General features: G+C 49.1%; 1 protein-coding gene across 1 annotated transcript in view; it reads right to left on the reverse strand.

Moving 5' to 3' along the window:
* The window catches only part of LOC144929823 (IgGFc-binding protein-like), a gene marked incomplete at its 3' end in the record, with an annotated part of 48,551 nt that extends 27,178 nt beyond the window's left edge, over positions 1 to 21,373 (reverse strand). The window contains exons 1-10 of the mRNA XM_078850395.1: positions 21,356 to 21,373; positions 20,547 to 21,120; positions 17,701 to 18,278; positions 16,732 to 17,212; positions 15,335 to 15,930; positions 11,583 to 12,153; positions 11,154 to 11,347; positions 10,578 to 10,719; positions 8,361 to 8,689; positions 7,035 to 7,611 (exon numbers count right to left, since the gene is read on the reverse strand). Of these exons, the coding sequence (XP_078706521.1) occupies positions 7,035 to 7,611; positions 8,361 to 8,689; positions 10,578 to 10,719; positions 11,154 to 11,347; positions 11,583 to 12,153; positions 15,335 to 15,930; positions 16,732 to 17,212; positions 17,701 to 18,278; positions 20,547 to 21,120; positions 21,356 to 21,373 (4,060 nt within the window). The remainder of the gene's footprint in view (positions 1 to 7,034; positions 7,612 to 8,360; positions 8,690 to 10,577; positions 10,720 to 11,153; positions 11,348 to 11,582; positions 12,154 to 15,334; positions 15,931 to 16,731; positions 17,213 to 17,700; positions 18,279 to 20,546; positions 21,121 to 21,355) is intronic.
* Between the last annotated feature and the right edge of the window lie 1,723 nt (positions 21,374 to 23,096).

Genomic DNA, 23,096 nt, shown 5'->3' on the forward strand with positions numbered 1-23,096 from the left:
ACTTGCTGAGGGTGCAATCCATGCCATCTTCCAGATCATTAATGAAGATATTGAACAAGACCGGCCCAAGGACCGACCCTTGGGGCACTCCACTTGATTCTAGCTGCCAACTAGACATGGAGCCATTGATCACTACCTGTTGAGCCCGATGATCTAGTCAGCTTTCTATCCACCTTATAGTCCATTCATCCAGTCCATACTTCTTTTTAACTTGCTGGCAAGAATACTGTGGGAGACCGTGTCAAAAGCTTTGCTAAAGTCAAGGAATAACATGTCCACTGCTTTCCCCTCATCCACAGAGCAAACCCAGCCCAATTAATAAAAATGATGATAGCATGGGAGAGCCAGACTGGTCATGAGCACAACCTTCACGCAGAACCAGCTTAGCCGCCCATTGCATGCTGAGCAGACAGCAAGTCCATGATAGTCAACAGAACTTGGCTTGCTGCAAATTATAATCCCAATCCACCAAAGAACTTGGCCATGTGAGTAGTTCCATTGAAATCAATGAGGCTACTCAAATCTTAAAGTTATTCATATGCTTAAGTGCATATGTACCCTCTTTTTGGCTCTGGTGATGCCACATCTCAAGTATTGAGTCCAGTTTTGGGCCCCCCACTACAGAAAGGATGTGGACAAATTGGAGAGAATCCAGTGGAAGGCAATGAAAATGATCAGGGGGTTGGGGCACATGACTTATGAGGAGAGGCTGAGGGAACTGGCGTAATTTAGCCTTGGTCTACACTAGGAGTTGAGGTCGAATTTAGCAGCATTAAATCGATTTAACCGGGCACCCTTCCACACGATGAAGTCCTTTTTTCGACTTAAAGGGCTCTTAAAATCGATTTCCTTACTCCACCCCTGACAAGGGGATTAGTGCTGAAATCGGCCTTGCTGGGTCGAATTTGGGGTACTGTGGACACAATTAGACGGTATTGGCCTCTGGGAGCTATCCCAGAGTGCTCCATTGTGACATCTCTGGACAGCACTCTCAATTCAGATGCACTGGCCAGGTAGACAGGAAAAGGCCAGCGAACTTTTGGAATTTCAATTTCCTGTTTGGCCAGCGTGGCAAGCTGCAGGTGAGTGCAGAGCTCATCAGCAGAGGTGACCATGATGGAGTCCCAGAATCACAAAAGAGCTCCAGCATGGACCGAACAGGAGGTACGGGATCTGATCGCTGTATGGGGAGAGGAATCTGTGCTATCAGAACTACGTTACAGTTTTCGAAATGCCAAAACATTTGTCAAAATCTCCCAGGGCATGAAGGACAGAGGCCATAACAGGAACCCAAAGCAGTGCCGCGTGAAACTTAAGGAGCTGAGGCAAGTCTAGCAGAAAACCAGAGAGGCAAATGGCCGCTCCGGGTCAGAGCCCCAAACATGCCGCTTCTACGATGAGCTGCATGCCATTTTAGGGGGTTCAGCCATCACTACCCCAGCCGTGTTATTTGACTCCTTCAATGGAGATGGAGGCAACACGGAAGCAGGTTTTGGGGATGAGGAAGATGATGATGATGAAGTTGTAGATAGCTCACAGCAAGCAAGCGGAGAAACCGCTTTTCCCAAGAGCCAGGAACTGTTTCTCACCCTGGACCTGGAGCCAGTACCCCCCGAACCCACCCAAGGCTGCCTCCTGGACCCGCCAGGCAGAGAAGGGACCTCCGGTGAGTGTACCTTTTAAAATACTATACATGGTTTAAAAGCAAGCATGTTTAATGATTAATTTGCTCTGGCATTCGCGGCTCTCCTGGATGTACTCTCAAAGCCTTTGCAAAAGGTTTCTGAGTAGGGCAGCCTTATTCCGTGAACCATGGTAGAACACTTTACCACTCCAGGCCAGTAGCACGTACTTGGGAATCATTGTAGGACAAAGCATTGCAGTGTATGTTTGCTGGCATTCAAACATCATCCGTTCTTTATCTCTCTGTGTTATCCTCAGGAGAGTGATATCATACATGGTCACCTGGTTGAAATAGGCTGCTTTTCTTAAGGGGAGATTCAGAGGTGCCCGTTTCTGCTGGGCTGTTTGCCTGTAGCTAAACAGAAATGTTCCCCGCTGTTAGCCACGGGGAAGGGGGAGGGATGAGGGGATAGCCACGTGGTGGGGGGAGGCAAAATGTGACCTTGGAATGAAAGCACATGTGCTATGTATGTAATGTTAACAGCAATGTTTACTGTGAAAGAGTGTACCCATTGTTCTATAAAATGTATCTTTTTAAATACCACTGTCCCTTTTTTTTTCTCCACCAGCTGCAAGTTTTTCAAGGATCACAGGATCTTGTCCTTCCCAGAGGCTAGCGAAGATTAGAAGGCGAAAAAAACGCACTCGTGATGAAATGTTCTCTGAGCTTATGCTGTCCTCCCACACTGACAGAGCACAGATGAATGCATGGAGGCAGACAATGTCAGAGTGCAGGAAAGCACAAAATGACTGGGAGGAGAGGTGGCAGGCTGAAGAGAGTAAGTGGCGGGCTGAAGAGAGGGCTGAAGCTGAAAGGTGGCGGCAGCATGATGAGAAGAGGCAGGATTCAATGCTTGAGGCTCCTGGAGGATCAATCTAATATGCTCCAGCATATGGTTGAGCTGCAGGAAAGGCAACTGGAGCACAGACTGCCACTACAGCCCCTGTGTAACCAACCACCCTCCTTCCTAAGTTCCGTAGCCTCCTCACCCAGATGCCCAAGAATGCAGTGGGGGGGCCTCTGGCCACCCAGCCACTCCACCCCAGAGGCTTGCCCAAGCAACAGAAGGCTAGCATTCAATAAATTTTGAAGTTTTAAACTTTTAAAGTGCTGTATGGCCTTGTCCTTCCCTCCTCCACCACCCCTTCTGGTGCTTCTCTCCTCCACCACCCCTCCTGGGCTACCTTGGTAGCTAACCCCCTATCTGTGTGATGAATTAATAAAGAATGCATGAATGTGAAGCAACAATGACTTTATTGCTTCTGCAAGCAGTGATTGAAGGGAGGAGGGGAGGGTGGTTGGCTTACAGGGAAGTAGAGTGAACCAAGGGGCGGGGGATTTCATCAAGGAGAAACAAACAGAACTTTCACACCGTAGCCTGGACAGTCATGAAACTGGTTTTCAAAGCTTCTCTGATGCGCACCGCGCCCTCCTGTGGTCTTCTAAAGCCCTGGTGTCTGGCTGTGTGTAACCAGAGGCCAGGCGATTTGGAAATGACCTGGCTGAGTCACTCCCATGTTTGCCCAGGCGCCCCTGACCTCATCGAGGTCGGTTAAAAGAGCACCCTGGACTACGTCAACGACGGCTACCAGTCATACTGCACTGCCTGCTGCCAAAAGGCAATAAACTGTTGCTGTGTAGCAATGCAGTACCGCGTCTGCCAGCACCCAGGAGACATACTAGCTGAGCGGGCTCCATGCTTGCCGTGGTATGGTGTCTGCACAGGTAACTCAAGAAAAAAGGCGCAAAATGATTGTCTGCCCTTGCTTTCATGGATGGAGGGAGGGAAGGGGGGCCTGAAGATATGTACCCAGAACCACCCGCAACAATGTTTTAGCCCCATCAGGCACTGGGATTTCTACCCAGAATGCAAATGGGCGGCAGAGACTGTGGGAACTGTGAGATAGCCACCCACAGTGCAGCGCTCCGGAAGTCGATGGTTGCCTCAGTACTGTGGACACACTCCGCCGACTACATGCACTTAGAGCATTTGTGTGGGGACACACACAATCGACTGTACAAAAATGCTTTCTACAAAACTGACTTCTATAAATACGACCTAATTTCATAGTGTAGACATATCCTCAGTCTGCAGAAGAGAAGAGTGAGAGGGGATTTGATAGCAGCCTTCAACTACATGAAGGGGGGTTCCAAATAGGATGGAGCTATGCTGTTCTCAGTGGTGGCAGATGACAGAACAAGGAGCAATGGTCTCAAGTTGCAGTGTGGGAGGTTTAGGTTGGATATTAGGAAAAACTTTTTCACTAGGAGATGGGTGAAGCACTGGAATGTGTTACCTAGGGAGGCAGTGTAATCTCCATTCTTAGAGGTTTTTAAGGCCTGGATTGACAAAGCCTTGGCTGGGATGATTTAGTTGGTGTTGGTCCTGCTTTGAGCAGGCGATTGGACTAGATGACCTCCTGAGGTCTCTTCCAACCCTAATATTCTATTATTCTATTCTATGATTAAGTCTCTGATCCAGCAACATGCTGAGCACCCTCAATTAGCTGTTTCTGTGGCACTGAATTCATTGGCGAATCCCCATTGAGTCCAGTGGGAATAGGATTTCAGTCCATAAGTCAGCAAGGGCTGCAGGTGCTAAGAGTCAAATTCTGAGAGGCTTAAGCACCTTCAGATCCCATGCATTTCAATCGGAGAAGAACATCTCATGGAGCTGCCTCCCTTCTTAACTCCACAATTGTCTATATCTGCTTCACTCTGAAGACCACCAAAAAGGTTCCACAGCCCCCTATGCTCCATGGACACTGAGAAACACTGAACTCCACCATTCTCTATGTGACGTTACACTCCATATTATTTTATGAAAATATGCTAATGAGTGTGAATATAATGTAACTGGAATATGCTTCATGCAAAAGGTCTCTTGTAAGGTATCATTACTAAGTTTATAATCTACTGAGTGTGGTCATCCTATTTGTATGAATATATCATTCTTGTATCTGAAACTAGGAATATAGAATATAACTCTGAGGTCCTATTGTAGTTATGTAAAGTGTACGCCATTAATAGTGGTTTAGAATCTTGATGGCTCCCATCAACTAGGACAATTAACTGTAGATGGCTCTGTTTACTTGCGAGCCTTCCTGTGAGTCAGGCCGGGAAGAATGAAGGCTTGGGGGGGTCATAGAATCATAGAATATCAGGGTTGGAAGGGACCCCAGAAGGTCATCTAGTCCAACCCCCTGCTTGAAGCAGGACCAATTCCCAGTTAAATCATCCCAGCCAGGGCTTTGTCAAGCCTGACCTTAAAAACCTCTAAGGAAGGAGATTCTACCACTTCCCTAGGTAACGCATTCCAGTGTTTCACCACCCTCTTAGTGAAAAAGTTTTTCCTAGTATCCAATCTAAACCTCCCCCACTGCAACTTGAGACCATTACTCCTCGTTCTGTCATCTGCTACCATTGAGAACAGTCTAGAGCCATCCTCTTTGGAACCCCCTTTCAGGTAGTTGAAAGCAGCTATCAAATCCCCCCTCATTCTTCTCTTCTGCAGGCTAAACAATCCCAGCTCCCTCAGCCTCTCCTCATAAGTCATGTGTTCTAGACCCCTAATCATTTTTGTTGCCCTTCGCTGGACTCTCTCCAATTTATCCACATCCTTCTTGTAGTGTGGGGCCCAAAACTGGACACAGTACTCCAGATGAGGCCTCACCAATGTCGAATAGAGGGGAACGATCACGTCCCTCGATCTGCTCGCTATGCCCCTACTTATACATCCCAAAATGCCATTGGCCTTCTTGGCAACAAGGGCACACTGCTGACTCATATCCAGCTTCTCGTCCACTGTCACCCCTAGGTCCTTTTCCGCAGAACTGCTGCCTAGCCATTCGGTCCCTAGTCTGTAGCGGTGCATTGGATTCTTCCGTCCTAAGTGCAGGACCCTGCACTTATCCTTATTGAACCTCATCAGATTTCTTTTGGCCCAATCCTCCAATTTGTCTAGGTCCTTCTGTATCCTATCCCTCCCCTCCAGCGTATCTACCACTCCTCCCAGTTTAGTATCATCCGCAAATTTTCTGAGAGTGCAATCCACACCATCCTCCAGATCATTTATGAAGATATTGAACAAAACCGGCCCCAGGACCGACCCTCACAGGACATGTGACCATGTCACCTAGTACCGGAATCCATCTTAAACCTGGTGCTTTTCCATTTACAAGGTGTGGTGGGGACCCAAATAGACAAAAGATTTCCGCCTTGTGCCAAAGGTATATAAGGGGGTGGAATAGAACAAAGGAGGCTGCAGTCATGAGAAATCCCTTAGCTACCACCTGAACTGGAACAAGGACTGTACCAGGGGAAAGGATTGGGCCAAGTTTAGAAAGGAGTCTAGTCTGTGAAAGAAGCTTATTGAAACATCTCTGAGGGTGAGATTTACCTGCACTCAGTTTCTTACTGTATTCGGCTTAGATTTGCGTGTTTTTGTTTTATTTTGCTAGGTAATTTACTTTGTTCTGTCTGTTATTATTTGGAACCATTTAAATCCTACTTTTTGTACTTAATAAAATCACTTCTGCTTATTCATTAACCCAGAGAAGTAATTAATTCCTGGGGAAGCAAACAGCTGTGCATCTCTCTCTATCAGTGTTATAGAGGGCGGACAATTTATGAGTTTACCCCGTTGCTGTGTAGCAATGCTTTATACAGAGTAAAACGGATTTATTTGGGGTTTGGATCCCACTGGGAACTGGATGTCTGGGTGCTAGAGACAGGAGCGCGTCTTAAGCTGTTTTCAGCTAAGCCTGCAGCTTTTGGGTGATGTGTTTGAGACCTGGGTCTGTGTTTGCAGCAGGCTACCGTGTCTGGCTCAACAAGACAGGGTACTGAAGTCCCAAGCTGGCAGGAAAAATGGGCTCAGAGCTAGTCTCAGCACATCAGGTGGCAGCCCCAAGGGATCTCTGTGACCCAACCCGTCACAGTCGGCTTGCCAGATACATCACACTTATAGGGTATATATACATAGGAGACTTAGGCAGCTAGCCTACACTGTCACCTGTGACATTGCATCCACACTGGTATTTTTAGATATCTATCTCAAGCTGAGTGAGTGCGTGAATGTCCACCTGGGCTGAGAATTATGCCTCCCAGCTGCTGTGTATATGTACCCTAGCCACCTGAATCGGTGATTGTTTTAGATCTCATTAACTAACAGGGCCAGGCGGGTTAGCTCTTGGCCCAATGACTGCTTAGAGGGAGCTCAACCCTAAGAGTCAGTGCTGACCCCAGTACCCCAGGGATCCTGGATATTTCCATCCCCATGCTCATCAACAAGATAAACAGATTGACTACTGCTACCACGGTCAATAAGAAACCAAGCTTCCAGACTCACCACAACTGGTCGACGTCCTCCAGTCATCAACAGTGACCCCATGCTTCCTGCAGGCATTCGCGTAGGCCTCCAGCGCCTCACACAGAATGCTCTTGTCCCCCTCATTCAGACACATGTCATAGACGCAGCTGTCAAAGAAGTCATCTGCGCTCACCCTGGAGTGACACTCTCTGAAGGGCCCTCCCGGTGCTTTACTGATCACCCCACAATGACTGTCATCCCCATACAGATCTCTCTTGTTCTCATCACACATTGGACAAGTGTTGTCTTGGCAATAATCCCAGCAAATGGGATCCCGGTCTTGGACTTTCCAACTGGCAGCCCAGCCTACGATGGAGGAGACTCTGGTGCCATTGGATGATGTCATGTCGTCTTCTGGATTCTGGTTGAAGTTTCCACATAGGCCGCACGTGGCCCCATAATAGCTGCTGGGGAGGGTGATCACTACATACCAATTTTTGTCATATGTGATCTGGAGGCCAAAATCCGTCTGCAGGACGGTGCTGAGGTCTTTCTGGTACAGTCTGATTTTACCGTCTTTCAGCGTCACTGGGAGACTGGTGATCACACTGTTCAGCTAGAGACAGAGAGGACGGGGGAGGTATGATAGGTATTATTGCTCTTTCATCCTCAGTTGTTCTTATTGCAACTGTCACCTCGCCACTCTTTTCAGCTGTAAATCATTGTCACTTTAACCATTGGCATGTAAAAGAATCACTGAAATCAATGTGACTTTCCCTGATTAAACACAGTATTTATCTAGCTATGCTATCTACCAGTTTCTATCTATCTATCTATCTATCTATCTATCTATCTATCTATCTATCTATCTATCTATCTATCACAACCATGTTAAAAACACAAGACAAGTTGCATTTATAGATTCATAGATATTTAGATCAGAAGGGACCATTATGATCATCTAGTCTGACCTCCTGCACAATGCAGGCCACAGAATTTCACCCACCATTCCTACAAAAAAACCCCTCACACCTATATCTGTGCTATTGAAGTCCTCAAATCGTAGTTTAAAGACTTCAAGGAGCAGAGAATCCTCCAGCAAGTGATCCATGCCCCATGCTACAGAGGAAGGCGAAAAACCTCAAGGGCCTCTTCCAATCTGCCCTGTAATTTATGTACTTATATTGCCCATATGATATTTTCAGCTTATGTCGCCTGTATCTAGGATTCCATTTGTGTGAGAGACACTACACTCCTCATTGCTTTTGTGGATACAGACTAACACAGCTACCCACTGATACATGACAAAAAAAATCTGTTTGTTATAAGTAGAAAAGGCACAGAGCCCTGAGCTGGGAAACTCACCCGGACTTTGCCAACTTCCCTCTTATAGATGGAGATGTTGTACCCATAGACGTAGACATTGGTCACCTGCCAAAAGGATATATCCTGGTTCCCCCTATTGTTGTTCTTCTCATCAATGGTGAAGGGCTCCAGGGTAGGGTCGCTGCCACAGTACTTTGCGATGGTGTACTTGCAGGTGTCCTGCAAGTCAAACTTCAGGCCATCAAAAGTTTGGTACTGTGCATCCCCTGAGCCCAGGCAGATTCCAGCATAGTCAGGAACACATGCCTCTTGGCCATCTTCAATTTTGCATGTCTCCTTGATCCGGCATTTCAAGGCTTTGCAGGGATCTGAAAGGAGAAAAGCCAGTCATATCAACAGGGTAGGGAACTCAAGTCCAGTGTCTAGGCTGGGAGATCCAGCCCCGTCATGGGCACAGCATTCATGCAGAACCAGCTGAGCTAGTGTGACAGGGTTGGGCCAGATGGCTACAGGAGAGTAATAGAAGGCAGATATATTAGCCCCAGGTTAAGTAGGTCCCTTTTCCCTGGGTAAGGTAACAGGGAAGGTTCCAGAACAATCAGGAACCTTCTGGAGACAATTAAGACAGACAGGCTGATTAGAACACCTGCAGCCAATCAAGAAGCTGCTAGAATCAATTAAGGCAGGCTAATCAGGCCACCTGGGTTTAAACAGGAGCTCACTTCAGTTTGTATAAGGAGCTGGGAGCAAGAGGAGCTAGGAGCTGAGAGTGAGAATGCATAGTGTTGGAGGTCTGAGGAGTACAAGCATTATCAGACACCTGAAGGAAGGTGAGGATAAAGAAGGTGTTGGGAGCAGGCCGTGGGGAAGTAGCCCAGGGAGTTGTAGCTATCACACAGCTGTTCCAGGAGGCACTCTGGACAGCTGCATTCCACAGGGCCCTGGGCTGGAACCCAGAGTAGAGGATGGGCCCGGGTTCCCCCAAACCTCCCAGCTCCTGGTCAGACACAGGAAGAGTTGACCTGGACTGTGGGTTCACGAAAACGGCCAAACTAAGGACTGCCGTGAAGCTCCAAGGTGAGCAAATCCGCCAATAAGCACAAGACCCACCAAGGTAGAGGAGGAACTTTGTCACACTAGCCAGAGGACATTGAGAAATTGGGAAACCCGGGATACTCAATGGCACTTGATTTGCTGGAAGCTCTGGTTCCACTCTATCGAAACACTTAATCAAGTTAGTTCAGTTGAAATCAATGAGGCTACACACATGCTTAAAGTTATGCATATGCACAAATGCCTATGGCTCTGATCCAGCAAAGTGCTGAACACCCTCAATAACGCATTGCTATGGCACGGAAGTCATTAGCCATAGGTGCTGGAACTAGGAGCGCTGGGGGTGCTGCTGCACCTCCTGGCTTGAAGTGGATTCCAGTGTATGTAACGTTTAGTTTGGTTCAATGGCTCTCAGCATCCCACTGTAAAAACTGTTCCAGCACCCCTGTCATTGGCTAACTCCCAGTGATCCATTGGGAGAGGGAATTCAGTCCATAAATCAATGAGAGCTGCAGGTGCTAATGGTCAAACGCTAAGAGGTGCTAAGCGCCTGTGACTCCCGTGGGAGGAAAAGTTCATCTCAGAGATATCCCTCCCCTCCTAACTCCCCACAATTCAGTTCTTATGCTGCTTCACTCTGAAGTCCACCAGCTCAGTTTATAAAGGCTAGTGTGTGTCCTCTCCACAGCGAAGGAGGGGCAGACAGGGTAATGAACTTACACTGGTCAGGCTTCTGACCAAGGCAAGATGGCACAGTTCTGGGGATCTGGGGGGAATAGGCTGGAGCCTCCCTATTGCTGGTTCATGAATGGCTAGGAGAAGCATTTATGTAACTCGGTTAGATGTGCCCCGGCCTGTGGATGTCTGTGTAAGTGTAGTACCCGCCAGAGGTTTGTAGCTTGCTAACAGCAACACAGCGAGAGGGATACCCCAGGTTGGACAGAGGGCTCAGCAGTCCCACAGTCCAGGTTGCACCCTGGGAACCTCTGTAACAATCATACTTCTTGCTGAATTGCAAACTAGCTATCTCTGTCTATGATTAGCTAAGCAGGATCAGGCTGGTTAGTTAGCAGAAGGGTATTTCTTGAGAAAAAATAAGCTTAATAAATAATCTGTGGTAAACTGGTTTCTCCCATCCCTACCTCAGTTATTCCACCCACAGTAACCCCTTGGGGCATATGTCAATCAGTGACTCTCCTTCACCTTTGCTGATGCAGCCCATGATACCGGCTCTGATCTGGCAGGTTTCTTCTCTGGTGCAGTTGTGGGCTTTGCAGGTCACCCCTCGGGCAGGAGCGCAGGTGCAGCTCTGCTGGCACTTGTTCGTCAGGATGATCTCTCTGGGCTGAGGGGATGTTTGGAAAAGGGGAAATAACACAATGTAATGGGGAAAAGATTATTTATAATCATTTCTGTCAGTGCTTAGCCCAGAAATGTGGGGGGATGTGTGTGAAAACATCTGTTCTATTATTTGCTCTTAATGTTAAAGAGAAAGGCTGTCTTGTGGGCTCAGCACTGGGCCAAGGGCCAGAAATAGCATCTAGGTTTTAACCTCCCATCTGCTCCTGACTCACTATGGGTCCGTGAGCAAGTCACTGCCCCTCTCTGTGCCACAGTTTCCCTACAACGGACAAAGGGAATTAAATAATCTTGCCTTTCTTGGATCTTTGGGCATTGAGTACTAGCAGAGTGGGGATGCCAAGGCAGATGGGCCAAAGCTCTGATCCACTATAGCTAACCCTATTCCTGGCTAGTGTAGGGATTAAGATGTGGCGGTACCTTGTAGTATCTCCCACGCTCGAAGCACCCACAGCTCTGCAGAGTCACACAGCCCTGGCCGTCGAAGAAGAAGCCGTCGTCACACTGGCAGCCTTCAGCACAGGTCTCCGGGCAGTCCATGATGTCTCCAGAGCAGGTGGTGGTGCAGAGGTCGGCACAGACCTCGTAGTGGCTGTTGGCTGGGCAGGTCAGAGCTTAAATAGAGAGAGAATTAATTTAGGGCAGGAAAGATCTCACACCATGAACCAGAGGTACAGAGACATGAAGGGGAGGAGAGCTGGGCTGGGAGGAGAGGACAAGGACACTTATTTAAGGTTGGTTTCCATCCAGAAGAATTTCTGAAGAAACCCAGAGGTTTGGAATGAGGTGCCTTGAAATTATGACTGTCCCCAGTGTGTCCCAGAGCTCCATCAGCATCACGGCACTTACGGCAGAAGGAGGCGCTCCTCCACGGCTGGATGATGACCTTGGCCTCTTGGCAGGCCGTCACGTAGCTGTGAATGCTCTGGCACAGGACCTGGGAGTCCCCGTTGCCCAGGCACACATCATACAGGCAGTTGCTGAAATACACGCTGGGGCTGACCGTGCCGTGGCAGGCGGTGAAGGGGCCGTCAGGGGCTGTGAGCAGCCCGCAGTTGTGCTCTTTGAAGACATCTTTCCTCTCCTCCTCACAGACCGGACAGCTGTTCCCAGCACAGTTGTCTGTACAGGATGCCTCTGGGATCTGAACTTCCCAGGCAGACCCGAAGGATGCAGTGTCAGGGGCCACCCTGCCATCAGGGAGCAGGAACTCATCATCATGCTGCCCTTTGTAGTTCCCACACAGGCCGCACATCCGGCCATGGTAGCTCCCCGGGACTGTGACTCTGGCCTGGTAAACCAGGTCGTAGCTCACAGTGAGGCCAAAGTCAGTTTGCACCAGTACGTTCCCGCCATGCTGATATGCCCGGAGCCGCCCATCGGCCACAATCACAGGCAGGTTGTGGGACACCCCGTCCACCTGGGAGAGACAGAGCATCTTGTGTGAGCTGTGGGGAGTGGATACTGTAAGGTTTGGGTTATGGGCAGTGAGTTTTGACATTCTGTTCTCACTGACACTTGTAGCGTAAATCCAGTATGACTCCAGATCTCACTTTAGAATAAATTTACGCCAGATTTACGCCAGTGCCACTGAGATCAGAATCTGGTTCCAGGCCTGCAATAAATTAGGCAGTAAAAGCCCTGATCACTGTATCACATGATCACGCTGGCCCACATCTCTCTCTGCCCCTCACCTCATTCCTGATCCTTTCTCTTCCCCACTCCCTCCATTTCCTTACCCGGCTCTTCGTCTGCACCTGTTTGGGAGCTGACTTCACCGCATCTCAGTTGTTCCCCTTGTGCAAGTGTAATGTGATTTTTGTTAGGTCCTCAGAGATCATCAGCACCACTATTCCCACTCGAATCACTCCCCACCGATCTGTTCCCATCCTGCTGCGCTGATGAGACCCACAGAGTCAAGGGGAGAGGAGATGGAGGCCCGAGGAAGGGTTTCAGCACAGGCTGGGTACAAACAGTGGCAGAGAAGGATAATGATGCCATTGCCAACTGGCAGATTTGCAGCAAGAGGAGGTTTAGGAGGAGAAGGAGAGTTCAAGTTCAAAGTCAATACCCAGGTTAGAAAAAATGGAGACAAATCTTCAAGGGGAAACTTCTTGTCCATATGTTCCAAGCTCGTCACCCAGCCTACCTCTTTGCTCCCCTTTTGCTAACCACCCACCTCCTCCCTGATCCTCTCTCTTTACCATCCCCATCTCCTTCACCCACATTTGGCCTGCAGCTCTGCTTTATGCCCACACCTACACTCAGAACTATCTCCTACTTCTTGTCCAGGTCCTCCCTCCCCTAAAAACCCATGAGTTATGAACCAGGAATGGAAGCAGAGAAGATGGAGCTGAGCTGGAGGATGCTCCCTGTGCCCACAAGAAGCTCTCACATAGTAGCATCCATGAGTAATGCTCTCCACCATCTCCTGTCGGCTATGATACTCAGTCCCATCCACCTGGATGATGACTTGTCGTCAGTTACTCATGCTTTTGTCAACTCTTGACAGGATTACAGCAGTGGGATATAACCAGACATGAAGCCCTTGGCACTTAGAAAACTTCTGCTGGTACACTCCTCTGCAACACATCTCCTCAGCAACACCAGCTGCTGTGAAGACATCAAACCTGTCCCTACGCTGGCTTTCCAGAGAGTGCTGAAGTTCTCTGTCCTTATCTTCAAGGTACTCAATGGCCTGAGCCCAGGGTATCTAAAAGATCAGCTACACTTCAGGGATGAAAACCATGTGTAAGCAGGGTCTGAATGAGCTTTGGGAAAGGACTCCAGGAACACATGGTATTTGCATAAACACACCTACTCCGTCTAGGTATTCAGTAGAGGGGGCTGCTTTGCCCAAGTGCTCAATTTTGGCTGGTGTTGGGTTACAAATCACTTGTACAGACACTCTTTTCTTAACCTGTGTATTATATAATTTTTTTAACATCTGCTTTAATAATATTTTTAAATTTGAGTGGAGGGGTAATGATTATCAGGTTATCCTGATTGTATGAGCAGAACGGTACTTACCCAGGCCTGACTGATTGAGGAGTTTCCCCTAAACTGAAGCTCATTTGCTAAGCAGGGGGTAGAGAGGTCAGATCCCAGTGAAAGAACGGTGAGAGTCCTAGACAGCATTTGACTCTCCGCTGTATTGTTCAATCATCTCTAGAGCTGAAATCACTGGTAACCAGACGCTGAGCCTTAGATCTGGTGTGGGACCATAGGTGCCGACTCCGTGGGTGCTCCGAGGCTGGAGTGCCCATGGGGAAAAAATGGTGGGTGCTTAGCACCCACTGGCAGCCAAATTCCCTCCCTCTCCCACTGCCTCCCTTCCATTGGTAGGCCCCACAGATCAGTGCCTCCCCCTCTCTCCCCGCACCACCCACCCGCCGCGAACAGCTGTTGTGTGTTCTGCAGGAGGCTGGGAGGGAGGAGCGAGGATGCAGAATGCTGGGGGGAGGGAGTGGAACTGGGTGGGAAGAGGTGGGGTGGGGGGGCCTTGGGGAACAGGTGGAGTGGGGGTGGAGCCTGGGGCACTTTGAAAATCTGGCGCCGGTGCGTCAGACAGGGGTGCAGTGTAAGAGGCTGTACATCCTGCCCGAGCAGTGAGGTTCCCTGGTACCCTCCGGAATCACTGAGAGCTGGCTCAAGCGGTGGGACCTCAGAATGTGCGACGGCAGCAGGGAGCAGGGTGCAGTGGCAGCGGGGTGGCAGAGTAACCAGCGGGGCAGCGGCTGATGGCATAGCAGCCAGTGGTGGCAGAGTGAATGGCAGCAACTGTGAGCCTCCGCGGCTGCAGCAGTAGAGGTATTGATGGACACTTCCCCCCTGGGGGTGGGAGGTGCACTCATGTGAACACACCTCTGAACTCTGGGTCTTCACTGACCAAGGACAGCAACTGTGAGTGAGACACAGTGGAGGACAGGGGCGTGATGTGTTAAAAAAGGAACATTTGTTGTCTTACTTAAACACTAAAAGGTGAAAAAGGGAGGCAAAATGCACTGCCCAGTGTACTTTGGGTTGGGTGTTTGCTCATGGTCACATGCTTTCAAATCGTGCTTGTGTGTTTTCCAAATTCATGCTGGGTCCTTTTCCCTTTTTATTTGACAGAGGGGAAGTATTGCCTCTTAGAGGTACTCAGGGGTGGTGTTTAACACCTGAGCACCAATCACATGAGTCCCCTATAAGAGCAGATGGTGGAAGCCAGGCTGATGGTCCAGCACAAAGAGTTCTCAGGGAAAACAGAAGAGAGTGCAGAGGCTGCTACAGACCAGTACGCTCCAGCAGGCAAACCTGCAACTTGGGAAGTGAGAAGACAGGCAGGAAAAGCCTAGGAGTGACCAGATAAAGAGGTAAATGGGTGGATGTGAAAACTTTATTCATAATGTGTGTTAATTTAACAAACCAGACCCCTAGGAGGGCTGCTATTATTAGAATTTGTAAGATACATTCAGAGGCCCAAGAGGGTAAATTGAGGCAGTTCACCTGTAGAGTGACCTCTGGCCATGAGGGGACAAACTAGTATAGAACAGAAGAGAATCTCTCCTGGTCAAAAGGAATAAAAAATGATCTAAATGAGGATCTGGAGAAGGACTTACCATGATGAGCCCCTGTTTGCTTTGCAGCAGGGTGAGTGTGATCCCATACACCTGGATGGACACCAGCTTGGCCATGGACACATTCCTGGTGACCCAGTCTTCTTTCTCCACACTGATAGTGAATGGTGTAAGGTGACTAGCATCAGTGCAGGTCTTGGCCAGGATGTAGGTGCAGGTGCCTTGGAAGTCAAAGGGGACCCCGTCGAAAGAGAGGTAGTGGGGATGGCCAAAGGCAGAACAGGTCACAGATCCAAATGGGTGACATTTCTGGATGCCGTCCACGACCCCGCATTCCTCACCAGAACCGCAGGAGAATGCCTTACACACAACCTCCCCACCAGCCTGACACACGCACTGCTCCTCGCATGAAACGCTCGGGTGGAAGGTCTCCCCGGCCTGGTAGTAAAGTCCCCTGTGGAGGCATCCGCACTGGGAAAAGGGGACGCAGTGGTCACCACTGAGAACAAAGCCCTCGTCACACACGCAGCCTTCCTTACACTGGGTCGTGCATTGCACCGGGGCATAGAGGTTGCTGCATGTCAGATCGCAGCTGCTGCTGCAGAATTCGTAGTGACTGTTCGGGGGACAGGACGGAGCTGTAATTAGAACAAAGAGTTAGGTCACATCGTGCCTAAGCAATATGCGCAATGAACCATCACAGAACATGCAATTTCATTCAAGCGCCTAATTTTCTATTTCCTTAATTTGGTTAATCAATAAAAGGGCAACCTCTCTAATTCGGTCCCAGGTCTGGGGATTGGGTGCCCCAGAGACACCAGGTAATGGGATATAGACAATCTCTCTCCAAGGGTTAGGCTTCTAATCTGGTCCAAGATCAGGGTGTAGGGAGTGGAGGGCTCATGGGCCTGGAATTGTTCTGTAGAGCTTTCACCACTAGCTTTTTGCTTTGAGTCCAGGGCACTAGTGCCTAAAACTCCTTCCCAGATGATGGCTTATGGGAGATGAGTTGGTGGCTTCCCACACCAGTTCCTAATGGACCGACATCTCAATTACGAAGACTCCACTGACTCCCAGCTCTGATTATTTCCAGTCTCAGCAGGGAAGCCACGGACTGGATGGACTATTACATCCCCAAACAGTGCCTCTCTGGCCTGGGGTGCAGCACATTGATAGGGCATGGTGAGGGGGCGGCTCCTATGACTGTACCCATCGTTTGGAGAGAGGGCTTCTTTGTCACTTAAACATTCTGCAGAACAGGATAAGCTGAGCATTTAGATCAACAACTACCAGCCAACAAAAACTAACAAGCCCCATGGGGCAATCAGTAGTGGACAGAGGCAACTCACAGCAGAACTTTGTCGTCCTCCAGGGATGCACCATAGCTCCAGCTTCCTGACATGCCTCGGAATAGCCAGCAACTGCCTGGCAGACCTTACTCTCCCGCCCACTGAGGACGCAATAGCCGTACACGCAGTCTACGAAGAATCCATGGGGGTCCACTTCGCTGTGACATCCTCTGAAGGGGCCATTCTTGTCTAGGATGAGCCCACACTGTCCTCTGCTACCTTGTTGTTGTTTTTCAATAGCCTCTACACTTGCACATGGGGGTATCGTTACTGCAGAGCATCCTGAGAGGTCGCCCACCTTCCAACTCTGGCCAAAGCTGACTGGGCTTGGTGCCAGCGTGCCATCCCTCATGAGCAAGTCGTCCTCCCTGTCCCTGTTGAAGTTGCCACACAGACCACACATGGCTCCCGTGTAGGTGACTGGCAGAGTGACCGTGATGCGTCCTGACCACCCGGCATAGGTAACGGTGAGACCAAAGTCTGTCTGGATCACTGTGGCCCAGCCCTTTCTATACAAAGTGATTTTCTTATCAATGAGGTTGAAGGGAAGGTTAATCAGGAAACCGTTCATCTGTAAGTGCAAATCATTCAGTATATGAAACATCGCTCGCTCATGGTGGAACCTCTCACTCCAGAACAGAGCTGCAGCCCATAACTTTAATAAAAATCCACCTCTGTTTAACTCTTTGTCCAGTCTGCCTTGCTCCCTTCCCTACAACCTGCCTGAATCTCAGCTCTCCAGACTGGGCAGGATCCTCCAACCAGACTTTCATTACCTCTGGCTTTGGCTATTGCAGTTCCCTCCTCTCTGTGCTACCTGAGCCCCAGCTCCCCAGGTTCCCACAAACACTGGATGCTACTGACACTTTCTGACCCATCTCAAGTGAAATGGCAGCACCCCGATCCTTAAATATCTCCATCGGCTCCCTGTTCGTAGAAGAATCCAGTTCCCATTCAGTCTATATTTCACAGTCCTTCCATGCACTGTCTGTAACCTGTGTTGATGCCACAGGTGACTTTCTAGAAATGTTTTAGAGAGACTAGAGATAATTCACTCACCAGGACTTTCCCAGGGAATTGATTGCTGATCCTGAGGTTGGTCTGATAAACCTTGATCTGTAGAGGAGCGGTATTGTTCTCCTGGAAGTAGAACTCAAAGTCCACCAGTCCCTCCGCCTTCTTGCACAGGGCCGTGAGCTGGTAGCGGCAGGTGCCTTGGAAGTCGTATCTCTGTCCATCAAAGGTGGTGTAGTGCAGATTCCTTGTCACGGAGCAGGTGGCATAGCTGGAGGGGTAACAGCCTCGTACGCCGTTCACTAGCCCGCACCTCTCCGAGTGTTTGCACGTAGCAGCCGCGCATTCGACCTGTCTAGTGGCTGCATCGCACATGCACCGTGTCCCACATACCTCATCGACCCAGAAACTCACATTGGGGACATAGGGACGCCCCTCAAACTGGCACCCACAGCTGCTCTTGGGGATGCATTTGCCCTGGCTCAGCACAAAATCGTCCTTGCACTGGCAGCTTTCCACGCAGGGGTCTTGGCAGCTGCTAGGGGCTGACTGATCCACACACGTGGCTGGGCAGGCTGTTCCACAGAGCTGGTACTGGCTGTTCTCCAGGGGGCACGCCATGGCTGGGGAGTGAAGGACCCACAGATTTAGCAGCAAATTCTCTCCAAGCAAAAACAGTATTTAAAATAGACAGAGGGGGATGCATCTTGTGGGGCTACGAGAGCCCTTGAATTCTGGTGACCTCAACAGGAACAGAGGGTGCTCAGCACGTTGCAGGAGGTGCTTAGCACCTTGCAGGGTCAGGTCCATTTTTAAGAAGAGTGGATACTGGATAGATACCTCTTTAATGTGTTTAATTAAATAAACACTGTGACGTTGCACTCCATATGCTTTGTGGAAGTGTGCTTAAGAATATGACATATCTGGAATAGGCTGTATGCTAAATGCCCCTTGTATGGTGTCATTAGGTTGTAATGTAAGCTTGTAATCTACTAAGTGTGTTCATCCTAATTGTTTGCCTGTATTATTTCTAGATCTGGAGTTAGGAGAATAAAATATAAACTTGTATCACTGAGGTAAACATATTAAGTGGAGGCCATTAAGGGTATTCCAGAAACAATCAGTTGTAAATGGATTTAGTTACTTGAAAGCCTTCTTGTGTACCTGTGAGCCAGCCCATGGGGAATGGGTACTAGGGGTCTTACAGTGACTTGTGACCATGTCACCTGATAATGAAATCCATCTTAAATCTGGTACTTTTCTTTTACTAATATCCAACCTAGACCTCCCGCACTGCAACTTGAGACCATTGCTCCCTGTTCTGTCATCTGCCACCACCGAGAACAGCCGAGCTCCGTCCTTTTTAGAACCCCCCTTCAGGTAGTTAAAGGCTGCTATCAAATCCCCCCCGCACTGTTCTCTTCTGCAGACTAAACAAGCTCAGTTCCCTCAGCCTCTCCTCGTAAGTCATGTGCCCCAGCTCCCTGATCATTTTCATTGCCCTCTGCTGGACTCTCTCCAATTTGTCCACATCCTGTCTGTACTGGGGGCCCAAAGTTGGACACAAAAGTGGGACCACTAAGCACTGAGGATGGGGTGGAGATTAAAGATAATCCAGGTATGGCCCAACACCTAAAAGAATACTTTGCCTCAGTTTTTAGTAAGAGTAATGACGAGTTTAGGGGTAGTGGCAGGCTAGCTAATGTGAACAAGTATATGGAACTAGAAATTATGGTATCTGAGGTAGAAATCAAACTCAAAAAGCTTAATGGGACTAAATCATGGGGCCTGGATAATCTCCATCCAAGAATATTAAGGCAACTGGCACATGAAATTGCAAGCCCAATAGCAAGGATTTTTAATGAATCTGTAAACTTGGGGGAGAATTTCTAATATTGGTCCTATTTTTAAGAAAGGGAGAAAAGTGATCCAGGAAACTACAGGCCTGTTAGTTTGACCTCAGTTGTATGCAGGTCTTTGAAAGAGAAAGCAGTTAAGGAAACAGAGGTAAATGGTAATTGGGATAAATACATGGTTTTACAAAATGTAGATCCTGCCCCACCAACCTGATCTCCTTCTTTGAGGAGATAACTGATTTTTTAGATAAAGGAAATGCAGTAGATCTTACGTACCTGAATTTCAGTAAGGCATTTGATACAGGTCCACATGGGAAATTATTACTTAAATTGGAGAAGATGGGGATTAATATGAGAATTCTAAGGTGGATAAGCAACTGGTTAAAGGAGAGACTACAACAGGCCATACTGAAAAGTGAATTGTCAGGCTGGAGGAAGGTTAATAGTGGAGTTTTGAGGACATCAGTAACTCAGCCAGAGGTTAGGGGTCGGTTACAGGAGTGGGTGGGCGAGGTTCTGTGGGCTGCAACGTGCAAGAGGTCAGACTAGATTAACATGATGGCCCCTTCGGACCTTAGAGCAGTGGTTCTCAACTCAAGGTCCACAGGTCTCTGTGGCCCATGTGACATCCTCTGAGCCATACAGGTAGTATATATAGTGTGTGGATGCAGCACATATAACACCTAGAGAGCTGCATATGCGGCCCAGAATGGGAAATAGGTTGAGAACCACTGCCTTAGAATCTATGATTTTATCAGTGACTTAAACTGTCACCATTTTACCACCGCTCCCATGTGTAATCAGTGGACGTTAGATACTCCAAGTGACAGGCACCTTAGCAATTCCAAGGACAAACAAGTACTGTGGGTACAACAGAACCCAGAGTCCTGATTTCCCAATCACTGCTCAATCCCAAACCACTCGATCACGCCCCCTCCCAACACCAGGGCTAGAACTCAAGAGTGATGAGAACCCAGGCTTCCCGGTCTAACCAGCAGACCATAGACCTTGGCATACAAATCCTGGCATACTCACGGCATCTGGCCAGCTGTCTCCATTCCCCAATCCTGACCCCCTCCAGCTGGCAGGCATCCGCGTAGGCCTTCAGGGCCTCACACAGGGCCTTCCTGTAGCCGTCGCTGTGGCACAGATCGTACACGCAGTTGTCCAAGTAGAGTGTAGGATCCACCTTGGTGTGGCACTGGCTGAAGGGCCCATCTGAGACCTTGGTTATCAGGCCACATGAGGCCTCTTCCTTGTACTTTCTGGCTATGCTGGTGGCACAGGGCCTGCAACCTCCAATGCAATCGTGCCAGCAAAACTGATCCTCATCTTCCACTGCCCAGCTTTTCCCCAGGGCGGCGACACTGGGAGCCAGGTCCCCCTCTGGGGTCTCGAAGTCATCGGAGGGGTCCCCATTATAGTTGCCACACAGGCCGCAAAGGCTGTTGTAGAAGTCATTAGGGACGGTGACCCTCAGGTGGTTGTTCCAGTCATAGGACATGCTGAGGTTGAAGTCGGTGCGGAGGACGAGGGAGGTGCCGCTCTGATAGAGCCGAAGGGTCCCATTGTTCAGGGAGATGGGTAAGTGGGCCCTGGTGTTATTCACCTTTGCAGTGAGAAAGAAAGGGCAAAGGTCACAATCGAGTGCACAGGTCTGTCACTTATCTACGGAGCTCTACTCTGATATAGTTTTTCACTAGTATTTTCCAATTCATCAACATCAAAAGGGGTTTGAGAAGATTGTTCCTTTTCCAAGGAGATCTGATGGAAACAAGGCCAATTTCAAAACCTGTCTCTTTTTCCTGTCACCAGCTCCTCGGCAGCCTGCCGGGCGGACTGACCTGGAGCTGGGGCTCCATTCGTCTTCATAGAAAATGTAGTAATTTATGAGTTTCATTCCATATTGGAATTAAGCTAATTTTCAAAATATTGAAATCTTTCTGCCAGTGGAATTAGCTTTCTCAGGCCAGCTCTATCTAATGTGATGTTTTAATCCAAAATTGGATAAAGTTTGTGTCCAGATTCACTGGAAATTGTGATTTGGCCCTGTCAGGGTTTCCTCCCCTCTCTGAACTCTGGGATACAGATGTGGGGATCCGCATGATGTGGGGACTCTGGGATACAGATGTGGGGACTCTGCTGCTTGCCAGGGGCTAAGATTCGCGATGTGACGGAGAGACTGCCGACACTCATCAAGCCCTCGGATCGCTACCCCTTCCTGCTTCTCCACGTGGGCACCAATGATACTGCCAAGAATGACCTTGAGCGGATCACTGCGGACTATGTGGCTCTAGGAAGAAGGATAAAGGAGTTGGAGGCGCAAGTGGTGTTCTCGTCCATCCTCCCCGTGGAAGGAAAAGGCCTGGGTAGGGAGCGTCGAATTGTGGAAGTCAACGAATGGCTACGCAGGTGGTGTCGGAGAGAAGGCTTTGGTTTCTTTGACCATGGGATGGTGTTCCATGAAGGAGGAGTGCTGGGCAGAGACGGGCTCCATCTTACGAAGAGAGGGAAGAGCATCTTTGCCAGCAGGCTGGCTAACCTAGTGAGGAGGGCTTTAAACTAGGTTCACCGGGGGAAGGAGACCAAAGCCCTGAGGTAAGTGGGAAAGCGGGATACCGGGAGGAAGCACAGGCAGGAATGTCTGTGAGGGGAGGGCTCCTGCCTCATACTGGGAATGAGGGGCGATCAACAGGTTATCTCAAGTGCTTATATACGAATGCACAAAGCCTTGGAAACAAGCAGGGAGAACTGGAGGTCCTGGTGATGTCAAGGAACTATGACGTGATTGGAATAACAGAGACTTGGTGGGATAACTCACATGACTGGAGTACTGTCATGGATGGTTATAAACTGTTCAGGAAGGACAGGCAGGGCAGAAAAGGTGGGGGAGTAGCACTGTATGTAAGGGAGTAGTATGACTGCTCAGAGCTCCGTTACGAAACTGTAGAAAAACCTGAGTGTCTCTGGATTAAGTTTAGAAGTGTGTGCAACAAGAGTGATGTAGTGGTGGGAGTCTGCTATAGACCACTGGACCAGGGGGATGAGGTAGATGAGGCTTTCTTCCGGCAGCTCATGGAAGCTACTAGATCGTATGCCCTGATTCTCATGGGTGACTTTAATTTTCCTGATATCTGCTGGGAGAGCAATACAGCGGTGCATAGACAATCCAGGAAGTTTTTGGAAAGCGTAGGGGACAATTTCCTGGCGCAAGTGCTAGAGGAGCCAACTAGGGGGGGCGCTTTTCTTGACCTGCTGCTCACAAACCGGGTAGAATTAGTGGGGTAAGCAAAAGTGGATGGAAATCTGGGAGGCAGTGACCATGAGTTGGTTGAGTTCAGGATCCTGACGCAGGGAAGAAAGGTAAGCAGCAGGATATGGACCCTGGACTTCAGGAAAGCAGACTTCGACTCCCTCAGGGAACGGATGGCCAGGATCCCCTGGGGGACTAACATGAAGGGGAAAGGAGTCCAGGAGAGCTGGCTGTATTTCAAGGAATCCCTGTTGAGGTTACAGGGACAAACCATCCCGATGAGTTGAAAGAATAGTAAATATGGCAGGCGACCAGCTTGGCTTAATGTTGAA

This window comes from Lepidochelys kempii, chromosome 24, assembly GCF_965140285.1.
Source record: "Lepidochelys kempii isolate rLepKem1 chromosome 24, rLepKem1.hap1, whole genome shotgun sequence".
Classification (NCBI taxonomy): Eukaryota; Metazoa; Chordata; order Testudines; family Cheloniidae; genus Lepidochelys; species Lepidochelys kempii.